The sequence below is a fragment of the Rhinopithecus bieti genome, unplaced genomic scaffold (genome assembly GCF_001698545.2).
Source record: "Rhinopithecus bieti isolate Rb0 unplaced genomic scaffold, ASM169854v2 scaffold_14549, whole genome shotgun sequence".
Taxonomy (NCBI): Eukaryota; Metazoa; Chordata; class Mammalia; order Primates; family Cercopithecidae; genus Rhinopithecus; species Rhinopithecus bieti.
The window spans coordinates 1,909,266-1,925,062 of record NW_016808027.1 but is presented as its reverse complement, the minus strand read 5'-3'; the positions used below and the strand labels follow the sequence as shown (position 1 = coordinate 1,925,062).

At 47.2% G+C, this 15,797-nt stretch overlaps 1 protein-coding gene across 1 annotated transcript in view; it reads left to right on the top strand.

Moving 5' to 3' along the window:
• The window catches only part of MRPL48 (mitochondrial ribosomal protein L48), a 63,476-nt gene that overhangs the window by 1,260 nt on the left and 46,419 nt on the right, over window positions 1-15,797 (top strand). Inside the window, exons 2-9 of the mRNA XM_017885211.1 lie at window positions 2,668-2,781; window positions 3,615-3,742; window positions 4,090-4,148; window positions 5,206-5,357; window positions 6,471-6,539; window positions 6,664-6,823; window positions 7,848-8,009; window positions 8,201-8,298. Coding sequence (XP_017740700.1) covers window positions 3,641-3,742; window positions 4,090-4,148; window positions 5,206-5,357; window positions 6,471-6,539; window positions 6,664-6,823; window positions 7,848-8,009; window positions 8,201-8,298 — 802 coding nt within the window. The 5' untranslated portion in view covers window positions 2,668-2,781; window positions 3,615-3,640. The remainder of the gene's footprint in view (window positions 1-2,667; window positions 2,782-3,614; window positions 3,743-4,089; window positions 4,149-5,205; window positions 5,358-6,470; window positions 6,540-6,663; window positions 6,824-7,847; window positions 8,010-8,200; window positions 8,299-15,797) is intronic.

Below are 15,797 nucleotides of genomic sequence, written 5' to 3'. Positions count from 1 at the left end.
CCTCTCCTTTCTCTGACTCAAGAACTTTCACTCAGCCTTCTTCTCTCTTGTTAGGGTGAGAATTGCACCATTCCATACCTGCTATTATAATATCCTGTATATTGTATTACATGAATCATGTAATATACTAATAGACCTGTGAGTATGACTCCCAGATTAAGAATATTTTGCACACAATTTTTAAAGTATATTAGTTAAAATACTTGAAAACTCTGATTTATTTAGATGACTAGGCTCACAGGTATATGATCTGTGTCTGCCCACAGAACTGCCCAATCCCATCTTGAATTGATGACGATGAAGGTGGTTCTTCAGTTTTTGACTACTACGTTTTCTCTGGACTTTGTGATTTTTTTCCTCTGCTGAATTCTACTTTGCCTGAACTTTTCTTTTCTTTTCTTTTCTTTTCTGACGGAGTTTCACTCTTGTTGCCCAGGCTGGAGTGCAATGGCGCGATCACGGCTCACTGCAACCTCCACCCCCCGGGTTCAAGCGATTGTCTCACCTCAGCCTCCCGAGTAGCTGGGGTTACAGCGTACGCCACCACACCCAGCTAATTTTTGTAGTTTTAGTAGAGACAGCGTTTCACCATGTCGGCCAGGCTAGTCTTGAACTCCTGACCTCAGGTGATCCACCTGCCTCAGCTTCCCAAAGTGTTAGGATTACAGGTGTGAACCGCCATGCCTGGCTGGATTTTCTATCCTATGGCTTTTTTCTCTGGATTCTCTCCAATACGTCTTTGTCTTCTCGAGCTCTCCGATTCTCAGATGAGTGGTCTGAGCATTTTCAGATAGGAGATCTGGACCTTGTATCTCCAGGAAGCCTCATAGGTGTCTTACGACAAAGGCCGACTGGCTGCAATGCCACTGGACCCACTATATGGTGTCGGTCGCATCTTTAAAAGCAGATTGTCCTCCTTCTGTCTTCCTCTTCTTCCCCAGAGATTGGCCTTCCCTTTAGACTGTTGAGCAATGGGTGAACACACCCCAGCGTCTGCTTCTGTTGTTTCTCACTAACCTGTGTTTTGGCACTTAGCTCAGGTCTGGGCATCTTCAGTAATGAAAGCGGGAAAGAGACGGAGGGAGGAGACTGATTTATGTATGGGTAAACCCATAGGATGTATGGGTTTCCGGTGTGCCCAGGACTCTTAAATCTCTCTTCAATTCTTTCCAAACGTCTTGGAGCAAAAGCCCATAAATAGAGGCTGCATGATGTGATTTTCTTGAGTATGGATCCTGCTCTCTGAGTCTGTTTAGGGTAAACCAGAAGGCAGGAGTGGGGCAGGTCTTTACAGAGTCTATACATACCTCGTGCCCTTCCCCAGACAAAACACACCTTGAATACTGATCTACCCAGGCACAACGATTTTCAAGAAAAACCAAAGAAAACAGAGCTTTAGATTTTCCAGGTTGGTTGGCACAGATATTCAAGAGTTGGCTATCACTACTTCCTACTTATTTAAACTAAGAAGAGTTTATTTGTTGTACTGCAATTTGAAAAGGAGTTGTTAGGCTGGGCGTGATGGCTCACACCTGTAATCCCAGCATTTTGTGAGGCTGAGACTGGAGGATTTGTTAAGACCAGGAGTTTGAGACCAGCCTGGGCAACAGAGCAAGACCACATCTCTACAGATAAATTTTAAAAATAAGCCAGACATGGTGATTCATGCCTGCAGTCCCAGTTACATGGGAGGCTAAGGTGGGAGGATTGCTTAAGCCCAGTAGGTCAAGGCTGTAGTGAGCTATGATTGCACTACTACACTCCAACCTGAACGACACGGTGAGACTCTGTCTCAAAAAAAATAATAAAATAAGATCTAAACTCCTCCCTCAAACTCCACATCCCAGTAAATTAAAAAGAATCAGAAAGAGTCATAACAGTAACGATTGCCAGTATGGGCTTTTCCAAAGCAGGTGTTGAAGACCAACGACCATCTCTTTCTCAACCTGGGTGGGATCTAGACTGGTCAAGTTCACCTGGGTTTTTCCTTCCTCAGCCCTGACTGTGTCGTTCGCCTCTCACAATGTCAGATTTCTCTTTCTTCACGTTTTCGGGGTAAAGTCAAGCATGCGGGACTAGGACTGGGTGAAGTGTAGCCTAAACGTGGACCCATGGAGAGGTGGCTTAGCCTCTCTCTGCCTCACTTTGCATATCTGTGAAGTGAGGATAATGGTAACTGTCCTGTGCAGCCCCGGGGTCTCCTGAGAGTATCAAATTAGGCAGTGTTGGAGCCGGGCGTGGTGGCTCACACCTGTAATCCTAGCATTTTGGGAGGCCGAAGTGGGCAGATCACCTGAGGTCAGGAGTTTGAGACCAACCTGGCCAAACAGGTGAAACCTTGTCTCTACTAAAAATACAAAAACTTAGCTGGGCGTGGTGGCAGGCACCTGTAATCTCAGCTACTCGGGAGGCTGAGGCAGGAGAATCGCTTGAACCTGGGAGGTAGAGGTTGCAGTGAGCCACGATCGCGCCATTGCACTCCAGCCTGGGCGACAAGTGGGAAACTCAGACTCAAAAAACAAAAACAAATTAGGCAGTGTCCGTGCAAATGCATTGTAAGCTGTAAAGTGCTGTGCCCAACGTATAAACACAGTAGATCCCTGTTCCTTTCAGTGAGCTGCCTCAATGGAGGAACTTGGAAAGAAAACTTCTGTGATTGTTCCACAGGCTTTGGAGATCAATGCTGCGAGAATGGAGGCACCTGGGATGAGTTCAAGTGCCAGTGTCCCACCCCCTATTATGGGGCGTCGTGTAAGGAGGTGGTTAACAGCATTGACATAGGTGAGTGCAACCCCAGGCCCTCCCCCCTCCCCGTGCCCTGGGACCCAACCTCCATACAGGCACCAGTTCCTACCCCACGTTGATCTGAGGCCAGGAATAGGGCCTCTTCTGGACTGTGGTGTTTTTTTGTTTTGTTTTGTTTTGGTTTTTTCCACCCAGAGCTAAGAACGCTAAGGTATTACAACATGAATAAAATAGGCCAGGAACGGTGGCTCTCGCCTGTAATCCCAGTGCTTTGGGAGCCTGAGGCAGGATCGCTTGAGGCCAGGAGTTCGAGACCAGCCTGGGCAACATAGTGAGATCTCATTTATTTAAAAAAAAAAAAAAAAAAAAACTTAGCTGGGTGTGGTGGCACATACTTGTAGTCTTAGCTGTTTGGGAGGCTGAGGTGGGAAGATTGCTTGAGCCCAGGAGGTCAACGCTGCCCTGAGCTATGTTCTCACCACTTCACTCCAGCCTGGGCAACAGAACAAGACCCTGTCAAAAAAAAGAAAGAAGGAAGGAAGGAAAAAAGAATGAAAGAAAAGAAAAAGAAATAAAGGAAAGGAAAGGAAAGGAAGGGGAAGGAAGGAAGGAAGGAAGGAGGGAAGGAAGGAAGGAAGGAAGGAAGGAAGAAAGGAAGGAAGGAGAAAGAAAGAAAGAGAAAGAGAAAAGAAAATGAATAAAAGAGAAAGAAAATAAAATAAAACAAGAAGGTGTATTTTGGATACAAATTTGGCACAAAATTTTACCATAAAATACAATGGAGGTCACTCCCTCCACCTAGGCTGGGGGGCAGAACTTCTGAGTAAGAAACTCAGGGACGCTTTGCTCAGTAAGTCTACCCACCTCAGCGCCACCGGAGACTGTCTCTGCCCAAATGGAACTGACTGTGACAGTGACCAGTGTGAAGTTCACCGATGAGCTAAAAAACCACTCTTCCCAGGAATTCCGGGAGTTCAATAAGACATTCACAGAACAGGTAAGTCTGGGAGAGCAAGGCCCCATGGCCACTCAGTCCCCCCCAGAGCAGAGTTTGTAGGGTAAGAAGGCAGCAGGGGCTGTTCCCTTGTTAGATGTGCAGGAGTTCCCTCAGGCCCCACGTCCTCAGGGCTTGCCAGTGGAGGGGGGAAGAGATGAGGCCAGGTTTTACCTGGGGCTGCAGGAGGCCCCTGAGGCAGGGCAGGTCTCTGGAAAGAAACCACTCCATTTGATGAGTGTGCTATGATGCTGTAGGACAGGAGCATCCCCGGTCCTGTGCCCTCCTGATGTCCCACGGAGAGGCCCCATGGTCTCTCTGGAATGACACAGTGGCCCCTTGCCTTTCAGATGAACATTGTGTATTCCGGGATCCCTGAGTATGTTGGGGTGAACATCACAAACCTACGGTAAGTGTCTGGGCCCGTGGGAAGAGGGTCTGTGGTGTGGAAGCAGCAGTCATAATTATAAAGGCAATTAGAACTGTGCCTCCTGCATTACCGTGCTCAGGCAGCTATTGCAGAATACCACCAACGGGGCAGCTTAAACAACAGAAATCTATTTCTCCCAGTTCTAGGGGCTGGAGGTCTAAGATGAAGGTGTGGGGGGGTGTGGTTTCTCTGGAGGCCTCTCTCCTTGGTTTGTGGACAGCCACCTTCTTGCTGTGTCTTTGCATGGTCTTTCCTCTGTGCACACCTCCCTGCTGTCTCTGCATATCCAAATTCCCCTTTTATAAGGACACCAGTCAGACTGGATGAGGGCCTACACTAATGGCCTCATTTTAACTTACTCACCTATTTAAAGACCCTATCGCCAAATATGGTCACATTCTGAGGTTCTGGGGTAAGGGCTTCAATATATAAATGTAGGTGGCACCAGGTGCAGTGGCTCACACCTGTAATCCCAGCACTTTGGGAGGCCGATGTAGAAGGATTATTTGAGGCCAGGAGTTCAAGACCAGCCTGAGCAACATAGCAAGACCTTGTCTGTACAAAAAATAGCAGGGCATGGTGGCATGCACCTGTAGACCTGGCTACTCAGGAGGCTGAGGCAGGAGGATCACTTGAGCCCAGGAGTCAGAGGTTAGAGTAAACCAGGGTCGCACCATTGCACTCCAGCCTGGGCAGCAGAGTGAGACTCTGTCTCTAAAACAAACAAAACAAAAAAATCAAAACCCTCAAGGATGGCCTCTTCTGTGGTTCCCATTCCTCCGTCCATCTTCATCACTGAGGCTTCCCTAAGACTTCCTGGAGACTCACTTTGTAGAAAGTTATCTTAGGCACCACTGCTGGGAGAACTCCTATAGTAGGGGGCCCAGTGCAGTGCCTAGGACAGAGTCATCACCCCTACTGTCCTCCTGCCAGCCCTGCCTTCCCTTGGGATCAGAGAGGGTGAAGCCTCTCTGGGATGGATTCGAAAGGTAAGCACCCAATTCTGACCCCAGGACATCTTCCCTTCCCTCCTCAGTCTTGGCAGTGTGGTGGTGGAGCATGACGTCCTCCTAAGAACCAAGTACACACCAGAATACAAGACACTTTTGGACAATGCCACCGAGGTAGTGAAACAACAAATCACAAAAGTGACCGCAGAGCAAATAATGACCAATGATAATTGCTCAGGTAAACTCTTGGGCTTCTAGGGAGGGAAGGGAGAGGGGATCAGAGCTGGGGCATGACTTTCTTAACAGAGAGGAGGGCTGGGAGTGAAGATGGTTAATGGGCAGGTGCAAGAATCACTGTGGGGTCCTAGAGTACCTGGGGGTGCAGCCCAAAGAAGCCCCAGGATTGGGCCGAGAGAGTCTTTAAACTTCATCATCCTCCGGCCCATTTTGTCCCTGGGGTAGGGGAAGGGACAAAGACAAATGGAGATAGCAAGAGAACATGGAGATAGCAAGAGAACATGGAGATAGCAAGAGAACATGGAGATAGCAAGAGAACATGGAGATAGCAAGAGAACATGGAGATCCAGGAATTCGTCCCGGAACCTGCAAGGCCAGACATACAAATAGACCAGATCTTGCAGGGTGCCAGGACTAGGGGCTATAGGACAGGGGAGTCTGCTGGAAATGGGGACCCATGGGCCTCGTTACACGGGGGTTCATCTAAGTGTATGGATCATGGCAGAAGAGGGAAGAAGGAGGCATCAGAAAGGCATGGTGGCTCACACCTGTAATCCCAGCACTTTGGGAGGCTGAGGCGGGCAGATCACTTGAGGCCAGGAGTTTGAAACCAGCCTAGTCAACTGGCGAAACCCCATCTCGACTAAAAATACAAAATTAGCTGGGCATGGTGGCAGGTGCCTGTAGTTCTAGCTACTTGGGAGGCCGAGGCAGGAGAATCACTTGAACCTGGGAAGCAGAGGTTGCATTGAGCCGAGATTGCACCACTGCACTCCAGCCTGGGTGACAGAGCAAGACTCCATCTCAAAAAAAGAAAGAAAGGAAGAAAGGAAGAAAGGAAGAAAGAAAGAAAGGAAGGAAGGAAGGAAGGAAGGAAGGAAGGAAGGAAGGAAGAAAGAAAGAAAATAAGAGAAAAGGGAGGCATGGGACAAAAAGGCTCAGGACACTTGGAGGGTCATAGGACGCGAGGCTGATGCTACTCCTCTGCCGGGGCCAGATTCCCACCTCCCCATCACAGCCCACCCCCTTCTCACACACACACACGCCTCAGCTCCCTGAGGATGCAGAACAAGCATTTATGTGTCATGAGGGGTTTTATGTGTCTCTTTCACAGCCCTGATGTGTTTCAACACCACTGGCACCCAAGTGCAAAACATTACAGTGACGCAGTACGACCCTGTAGGTAGGTGATAACTAACAAGGGGTTTGGGGGAAGGCTGGAGAGGTGGGGAGCCCAGGAGGAGCGGGACAGTGCCCCCCCAGCCCCCTGATCATGGCTGCTCCCCATCCCTGCACCCCTCCACCAGAGGAATGCCGGCAGAAGGCCGAGGCATATGGAGACTACTTCCTAGTGGAGTACCAGGACCAGAAACCATACTGCATCAGCCCCTGTGAGTCTGGCTTCAATGCCTCCAAGAACTGTAACTATGGCAAGTGCCAGATGTCTCGAAGTGGACCCCAGTGCCTGTGAGTGCTCCCCCATCTCCTCCAGCCCAGCCCAGATGTCCTGGTCCTCCCCTCCCCTACAGGGCTTCACCCCAGGCATTGCCTGGAGGCCAAGGTCATGGGACTAGGTCCCAGCGTCTCCTGAATGTGTACAGCTGCAGAGGAATTGGGTTGGGGATGGGGGTAAAACATGAGTAGTTGAGCTCCAAGGCTAAGTCCAGAATAGCCTAGCTGTGTCCTCTCTGTGCTAAGGAGGGCTGAGGACAGTGAGAACCTCCTGGGAAGGTTGTCTGACAGGGGGAACAGAGACACAGCCTTGCTCTCTCTCCAGAGAGAAAACAAGACCCTCTTCTGGTGAAATAGAAACAGAAGGTTACACACCCATATGAGGAGTGGGGAGAACCCCTCTAGCCCAGTCACAGAGGTAGGAAAGCAAAGAAAAACGTTGCCACTTGAAACAGAACCAAAGAGAGAGACCAGATGGAGCATCAGGTGTGGGAAGAAGCCACATGTGGGCAAAGACCTGAGTAGTTAGTTTTGGAAAGCTTCCTGGAAGAGGGGGTCACAAGCTGGAAAGGGGAAGAAAGGAACAGGGTTCAGAGAGGGCATTTCAAGGCAGCAGGGAGGAAGAGCTTCAGGGGTGTAACAGGAGCTCTTGATCAGGGCTGCAGCCTGGCTTTCTTGACAGAGAGGAGGGCTGGAAGTGAGGATGGTTAATGGGTGGATGCAAGATCACTGTGGGGTCCTGGAGTCCCTGGGGGTGCAGCCCAGGGAAGACCCACGGTTGGGCCAACTGTCCTAGGTCCTGGGTTGCAACTGGAGGCAAAATCTAAAAGCCTGGAGTGGGAACTGAGCTCATTTGAGGACCACCTCCAGGGATGCTGGTCTTCATCTCCATTCATCCCCTCAGGGTGCCTTGCTTTATGCACCCTGGCAATCTCTTCTCACCTCCTCTTCATTAAACACCCATTGGGCAGGGCCCGGGTCTGAAGCTGGTGCTGACTCTGTTCTCTCTTCCCAACCTGCCACTTCTTTCCCATCTCAGCTGCGTGACCACGGAAACTCACTGGTACAGTGGGGAGGACTGTAACCAGGGCACCCAGAAGAGTCTAGTGTACGGCCTCGTGGGGGCAGGGGTCGTGCTGGTGCTAATCATCCTGGTAGCTCTCCTGATGCTCATTTTCCACTCCAAGAGAGAGGTGAAACGGTAAGCAAGCCCCTACCACCTCCTCTTTCAACTCCCTCCAGCTCCTCCTCTTCCTCTGATCCCTCTGCCTCTAATCACTTCATCCTCGAGGTGGACAGTGGGACAAGCTAAAAATGGGGATACAATTTGTCCCTGGTCCTTGTTCCTGTTCCCCAATCCTAATGGGGTCTCTCTGGTGTTTCCATCAATAGGCAAAAGTACAGATTGTCTCAGTGGTACAAGTGGCAAGAAGAGAATGGTGGACCAACTCCTGGGACCTTCCAAAACATTGGCTTTGACATCTGCCAAGGTATCGGCCTTCCTCTCTGCACTCAGAATGACTCAAAATGTGGAAACAGGCTGGGTACTGTGGGCTCATGCCTGTAATCCCAGCACTCTGAAAGGCTGAGGCAGGAGGATTGCTTGAGGCCAGGAGCTCGAGATCAGCCTGGGCAACAACACAGAAAACTCTATTTTTTTTTTTTTTTTTTTTTTTTTGGGACAGAGTCTCGCTCTGTCGCCCAGGCTGGAGTGCAGTGGCCGGATCTCAGCTCACTGCAAGCTCCGCCTCCCGGGTTCACGCCATTCTCCTGCCTCAGCCTCCCGAGTAGCTGGGACTACAGGCGCCCGCCAGGTCGCCCGGCTAGTTTTTTGTATTTTTAGTAGAGACGGGGTTTCACCATGTTAGCCAGGATGGTCTTGATCTCTTGACCTCGTGATCCGCCCGTCTCGGCCTCCCAAAGTGCTGGGATTACAGGCTTGAGCCACCGCGCCCGGCCAAAATCAAGATTCTTAAGTGCTTACCTAAGAATTTCAAACTTTGGTCAGCAGAAACCATCAACATTTTACCTTCTGTCTTGTTCATTGTTGTCTTTAGAGTGCCTGGCATAGTGCCTGACAAATAGTAAATACCTATATTTTAAAACAGTTGTCCAGCCTGGGCAACATGGCAAAACCTAATATCTACAAGAAATCCAAAAATTAACCTGGTGTGGTGGCACGCACCTGTAGTACCAGCTACTCAGGAGGTTGGGATGGGAGGATCATCTGAGCCCAGGGAGGTCAAGGTTGCAGTGACCGAGATCGTGCTATTGCCCCCCAGCCTGGGCAACAGAGCAAGATCCTGTCTCAAAACAAGCAAACAAACAATTGTGTGTGTGTAATAAATAAAGAGTTAATTAATGAGAGTAACATGATTAGATTTTTATTTTAAAAGGATTAATCGCCAGGTGCGGTGGCTCAAGCCTGTAATCCCAGCACCTTGGGAAGCCGAGACGGGCGGATCACGAGGTCAGGAGATCGAGACCATCCTGGCTAACACGGTGAAACCCCGTCTCTACTAAAAAAATACAAAAAACTAGCCGGGCGAGGTGGCGGGCGCCTGTAGTCCCAGCTACTCGGGAGGCTGAGGCAGGAGAATGGCGTAAACCCGGGAGGCGGAGCTTGCAGTGAGCTGAGATCCGGCCACTGCACTCCAGCCCGGGCGACAGAGCAAGACTCCGTCTCCAAAATAAAAATAAATAAAAATAAAAGGATTAATCTGTCAGTTCTCAAGGGAGGAAGAGAGGAGAGGGATGTTGGAGGGTGTAGGTGCAGATCAACAACTTAGCAGGGGCTACCAATCTAATCTCCCCACTCCCTTCACATAACAACCAAAATGATCTTTTAAAAACATATATCAGACATGCTTTCCCTGCTTATGACTGTTCGGGATGAAATCCACACCTTTAACAAGGCCCAGCACAGTTGATTCCGACCACTACTCATTCTGGTTTCTTTCTTTTTTGAGACAATGTTTCACTCTGTCACCCAGGCTGGAGTACAGTGGCTCAGTCTCTGCTCACTGCAAACTCCACCTCTCAGGTTCAAGTGATTCTCCTGCCTCAGCTTCCTGAGTAGTAGGGGCTACAGGCATGTACCATCACACCTGGCTAACTTTTGTATTTTTAGTATAGACAGGGATTCACCATGTTGGCCAGGCTGGTCTCAAACTCATGACCTCAAGTGATCACCTGCCCTAGCCTTCCAAAATGCTGCGATTACAGGTGTCAGCCACTTTGCCCAGCCAACTCTCATATCTTAGGTGCATTCTGCCCCTCTCACTTTGCTTCAGTCACACTGACAGCTTTTCTGTTCCTTGAATGTCCCAAGCTGTGTGTTACATTAGGGCCTTTACACATGCTGTTTCCTCTACCTGAAACACCCCATCCTCCATTTTTTTCATCCAGTACACTTCTGTTTGCCTTTCCAATATCTTATTTTATTTATTTATTTTTGAGTGGATAATATATATATACAAGGAACAGATTTTAAAAGGTACAAAGGAATAAAGTAACTCTCTTGCCTTTCTAGCCACTTCCCCCCCCACTATCCCCCCTGGGGATAACCACTATTATAATTTTCTTCTGAATTCTGGTTTCAGTTAAAATCTCATTTTTTCACAGAGGCCTTCCCTGATATTCTGTTCTAAAAATAGGTCTACTTGTTGTATCACCATAGCCATCCCTGTGCTTTTTGTTTTTATCACTTATCAGAATTTGTAATTACTTTTTATAGGAGAGAGGGTCTTGCTCTGTTGCCCACACTGGAGTGCAGCAGCATGATAATAGTTCACTGCAGCCTTGAGCTGGGCTCAAGCAATCCTCCCATCGCAGCCTCCTGAGTAGCTAGGGCTATAGGCACATGCCACCATGTGCAGCTAATTTTTTTTTTTTCCTTTTTGTAGAGACAGGGTCTCTTCTATATTGCCCAGCTGGTCTTAAACTCCTGGCCTCAAGCGATCCTCCTGCCTCAGCCTCCCAAAGTGTTGAGATTACAGGCATGAGCTACCACACCTGGCCACAATTTGTAATCTTATATTTACTTTGTGACTATAAGTCTAATGATTCTCTTCTCCCACTAGACTATAATCTCCATAAGCAGAGTTTTATTGGCCTTGTCCCCAACCCTTTGCACAGTGCCTGGGATATCATTAGTACTCAATAATTAAGCCCTTCCTAAACTTTGCCTTCTCTAAGTTCATCTCTTGCCACCCTGATCCTCATGCTCTACTTTAAAATTCTCTCTGGCTCTTTCTCTGCCTATACCATGTTTTCTCCTAACTGCTACTTATCCTTGAAGTTTTACTTAAAAGCCACCCACTCTAAGAATCCTTTCCTGACACTCAAGTTCTTCGTGTGCCCCTCCCGGGAACAGTGCTTATAGACAGCCCTTATCACCTTGCATTGATATTATTGTCTGTCTCCCTAGGTGGCAGGTTCTGTATTGCAGGGACTTAGCCTTTGTTCATTGTTATAGCCCCAGCTTCTAGGGCAATGCATGGTACCTGTCAAGCCTGCCATGGATATTAGGTTGGTTGTACACTGCACAACTCTGGTGTGTGCCATTCATATGGTTGTGCAGTATAATTGTTGCTGCCTGCCCTGATAGGTAATAATAAATATTTGTTGAATGGATGATTATACTTTGGAGAGTTCAGTGCTTTTTAGGAGCTCTTATTTTGAGTCATAATAAAATCTTCTTCGATGAGATTCATTTGCAAGGCCCTGACCTGAGGATCACTGTATACCCATCAAAGAGATTTGGATATCAGCTCCATGGTTGGGTCCTCAGGCTGGAGAGTCTAGAGCCCAAAGTTGCAAAAGGTCAGATTCAGAGAGATGAAACTGGGGCAGCAGTCAGGAAGATACCTTGGTTATATTCTGTGCTCTTTGGGAACTTCTAGCCAAAAATACCTCCCTATTCCTTACATGGTAAACTCTTACTCTGCTTTCAAGAATGCAGCTATTGCCTCTTCTGAACCTATTTCCCTGCACCCTGCAGCCCCACCCCAAAGGCAGAGTTACTTTTTTCTTCCTCTGAGCACCTATGACATTGCTCACATGTCCATTAAAGTACTTAGTACACCGTAAGGTGATCATCTGCTTTCCCATCTTCCTTTCATAGTATACCTCGAGTATCTCAAGGGAAAAGTAGCATGTTTTATTTGTAACTGTCTCAGTGTCTATACAGTTATTGGCATGAAATTGTAAATGTGGGCTAATGCATATTGTGGAAGGGATCCGTGATATTTCTGGGTTGTCTTGATGAAATAGTGTGGATTGTAAATGTAGGGAAGTTCTCTGAAGCCAGGACTGTCTCTGATAGGCCTCACACACAGCAAACCTGCTTGGAAGCCCATTTCTGAAACGAGAGGCCTAAGAAAACTTTCACTTGATGTCACTTAGATCAGGAATCCCCAAACCCCAGGCCATGGACCAGTAAATGGTCTGTGACCTGTTAGGAACCAGGCCACACAGCAGGAAATGAGGGGCAGGTGAGCCAGGGAAGCTTCATCTGTATTTACAGCCACTCCCAGCCTCTCCCCATCACTCAAGTTATCACCTGAGCTCTGTCTCATCTCAGATCAGCTGTGGCATTAGGTTCTCATAGGAGCATGAACTCTATTGTGAACTGCACATATGAGGGATCCAGGTTGAGCACTACTTATGAGAATCTAATGCCTGATGTTCTATCACCGTCTCCCATCATCCCCAGATGGGACCGTCTAGTTGCAGGAAAACAAGCTCAGGGGTCTCACTGATTTCTACATTATGGTGAGTTGTATAATTATTTCATTATATATTACAATGTAATAATATAAATAACGTACACAATAAATGTAACACACTTGAATCATCCCAAAACCATTTCCCCACTCCTCACATCTGTGGAAAAATTGTCTTCCGTGAAATTGGTCCCTAGTGCCAAAAAGGTTGGGGACCACTGACTTAGACTTCTTCACACCATCTTGTGTTTAGTCCCCCCCAGAGTGGTGACACTGAAGAAATAAGGGCAGGACCACAGCAGCTTGAAGATCCCTCTTCAAGGAAGGACTAGCTGCCCATATCTTGATGCCACATACACATACATATAGATATACACACATACACATGTTATCCTTTAACCCTCTTTGTTATCCTCATTTATAAATAAAGAAGAAACAGTAGCTCAAAAAACTTTGCTGAAAGTAACCAGAAAGTAACAGGTGGGACTTCTATTTAAACTCAGGTCTATCTGACTAAACAGCCTGTGTCCATAACCACTAGGTTATAACACTTGAATTTCTAGAATACAAAAATATAGCGAGACCTGATCTGATTTCAGTTTCTTATCTCTACCCATCTTTTCTTTTCCTTTTTATTTTTATTTTTTTAAATTTAGAGACAGGATCTCCTTATGTTGTCTAGGCTGAAGTGCAGCAGCTATTTGCATTACAGCGTCAAACTCCTGATCTCAAGCAATCCTCCTGCCTCAGCCTCCTGAGTAGCTGGTGAAGGGGTGGCCTGCCCCTCCACACCTGTGGGCATTTCTCATCAGGTGGAACGAGATACCTGAGAAAAGAGACACAGAGAAAGAAAAGTGGGCCCAGGGGACCGGCCTGCCGGCGCCGGTCTCTGAGTTCCCTCAGTATTTATTGATCATTATCTTTACCATCTTGAAAAAGGGAAGTGGCAGGACAATAGGGTCATAGTAGGGAGAAGGTCAGCAGAAAGCCATATGAGTAAAGATCTCTGTGACATGAATCAGTTTAAGGAAAAGTGCTGTGCCCTGATGTGCATATGCAAACATCTCCATAAACATTTTCAGTTCATAAAGAGCAGCATTGCCTCTAGCATGTCCCACCTCCAGACCTAAGGCAGTTTTCTCCCATCTCAGTAAATAGAACATACAATCGGGTTTTACACCGAGACATTCCAGTTCCATTGCCCAGGGATGAGCAGGAGACAGACAGATGCCTTTCTCTATCTCAACTGCCAAGAGGCCTTCTTTCCTCTTATACTAATCCTCCTCAGCACAGACCCTTCACGGGTGTCTGGCTGGAGAACAATCAGGTCTTTCCCTTCCCACGAGGCCATATTTCAGACTATCACATGGGGGAGAAACCATGGACAATACCTAGCTTTCCTAGGCAGAGGTCCCTGCAACCTTCCCTTCAGCAGTGTATGTGTCTCTGGGTACTTGAGATTAGAGAATGGTGATGACTTTTCACAAGCATACTGCCTTCAGGCACTTGTTTAACAAAGCACATCCTGCACAGCCCCAAATCCATTAAACCTTGAGTCACCACAGCACGTGGCTCTTGCAAGGACAGGGTTGGGGGTAGGGTCACAGATTAACAGCATCTCAAATACAGAACAAAATGGAGTCTCTTATGTCTACTTCTTTCTATATAGACACATTAACAGTCTGATCTCTCTCTCTTTTCCCCATAGCTGGGACTACAGACACATGCTACCACTCTAGCTATCTGGGTCTACCTCTCTGGGTCTACCACAATGTATATGTATGTAAAGACCCCCCCCCCCCCTTTTTTTTTTTGCGACGAAGCCTCGGTCTGACACCCAGGCTGGAGTGCAGTGGCATGATCTCAGCTCACTGCAACCTCCGCCTCCTGGGTTCAAGCAGTTCTCCTGCCTCAGCCTCCTGAGTAGCTGTGTGCCACCATGTCCAACTAATTTTTGTAGTTTTAGTAGAGATGGGGTTTCACCATGTTGGTCAGGTCTTGAACTCCTGACTTGGTGATCCTCCCGCCTCGGCCTCCCAAAGTGCTGGGATTACAGGCGTGAGCCACCGCACGTGGCCAAGACCCAATTTTTTTAATCCATTAGTAGCATACCTATATACTGTCCTACACTTTCGGTTTGTTTTTTTTGTTGTTCACTTAACGATATTTGTTGGAGGCTGTTTTCAGATCAGCACAAATAAATCAAGTTAGATGTTTTGTAAAACTTTATGGCCGGGCGCGGTGGCTCACGCCTGCAGTGCCAGCACTTTGGGAGGCCGAGGCAGGTGGATCACGAGGTCAGTTCGAGACCAGCCTGACCAACATGCTGAAACCCCGACTCTACTGAAAATAGAAAAATTAGCCGGGTGTGGTGGCACGTGCCTGTAATCCCAGCTACTCAGGAGGCTGAGGCAGGAAAATCACTTGAACCTGGGAGGCGGAACTTGCAGTGAGCTGAGATCGTGCCATTGCACTCCAGCCTGGGTTACAGAACGAGACTCCATCTCAAAAAAAAAAAAAACTTTATGGAGCTCTATGCTCTTCCTCTTTGTTGGCTATTTTTGCTGCCTGTCTCTTTCTCTATACAGTCACAGTTAGAAAACTTCAAAAGGGCGGGGGAAAGGATTTTTTTTTCAAAAGAAAAAAAGAAAACCTCAAAAGGATTATTGCCTGTTGAGGAACAAGAAGAGATGAGAACCCTCTGAGAATGTATTTTATCTCCTTACTGCCAGTGGCTTTATCAGGAGAGAATTTCTCAAAGAAAGATTAGTGGGGATCGAGCATATTCTAGGACCCAAAAGGAGCGAATAAGGGGATAAACTGAGAATCAGTTCAGGATCAATAAATATCTATGGCCCTTTAAACCAACAAGAGGTCAGCTACCACCAAATCTTCCCAGTATTGCAGTGGAGAATTTGTCCCCTCAAATCATCTGTGTGTCCCTAGAGGAGCTTAGAAAGAGGTTTTAATATAGTTTTTGTATGTTAAGGAAATTAGCATTTCTCTGTTACATGTGCTTTGTACTTTTTCTAGTCATCTATTCTTTAACTTTATTTTTTGTTTTTTTTTGTTGAACAGAAGTTTTAACTTTTTATATAGCTAAGTTTATTAATATTTGATTTCTAGATTTTGTTTCATGCTTAGAAAGATTTCTACTCTGAGATTATTTTTAAAAATCCTTACGGTTACCTTGTGTTTTATATATATATATATATATATATACACACACACATATATATATACACACACATATATATATATAC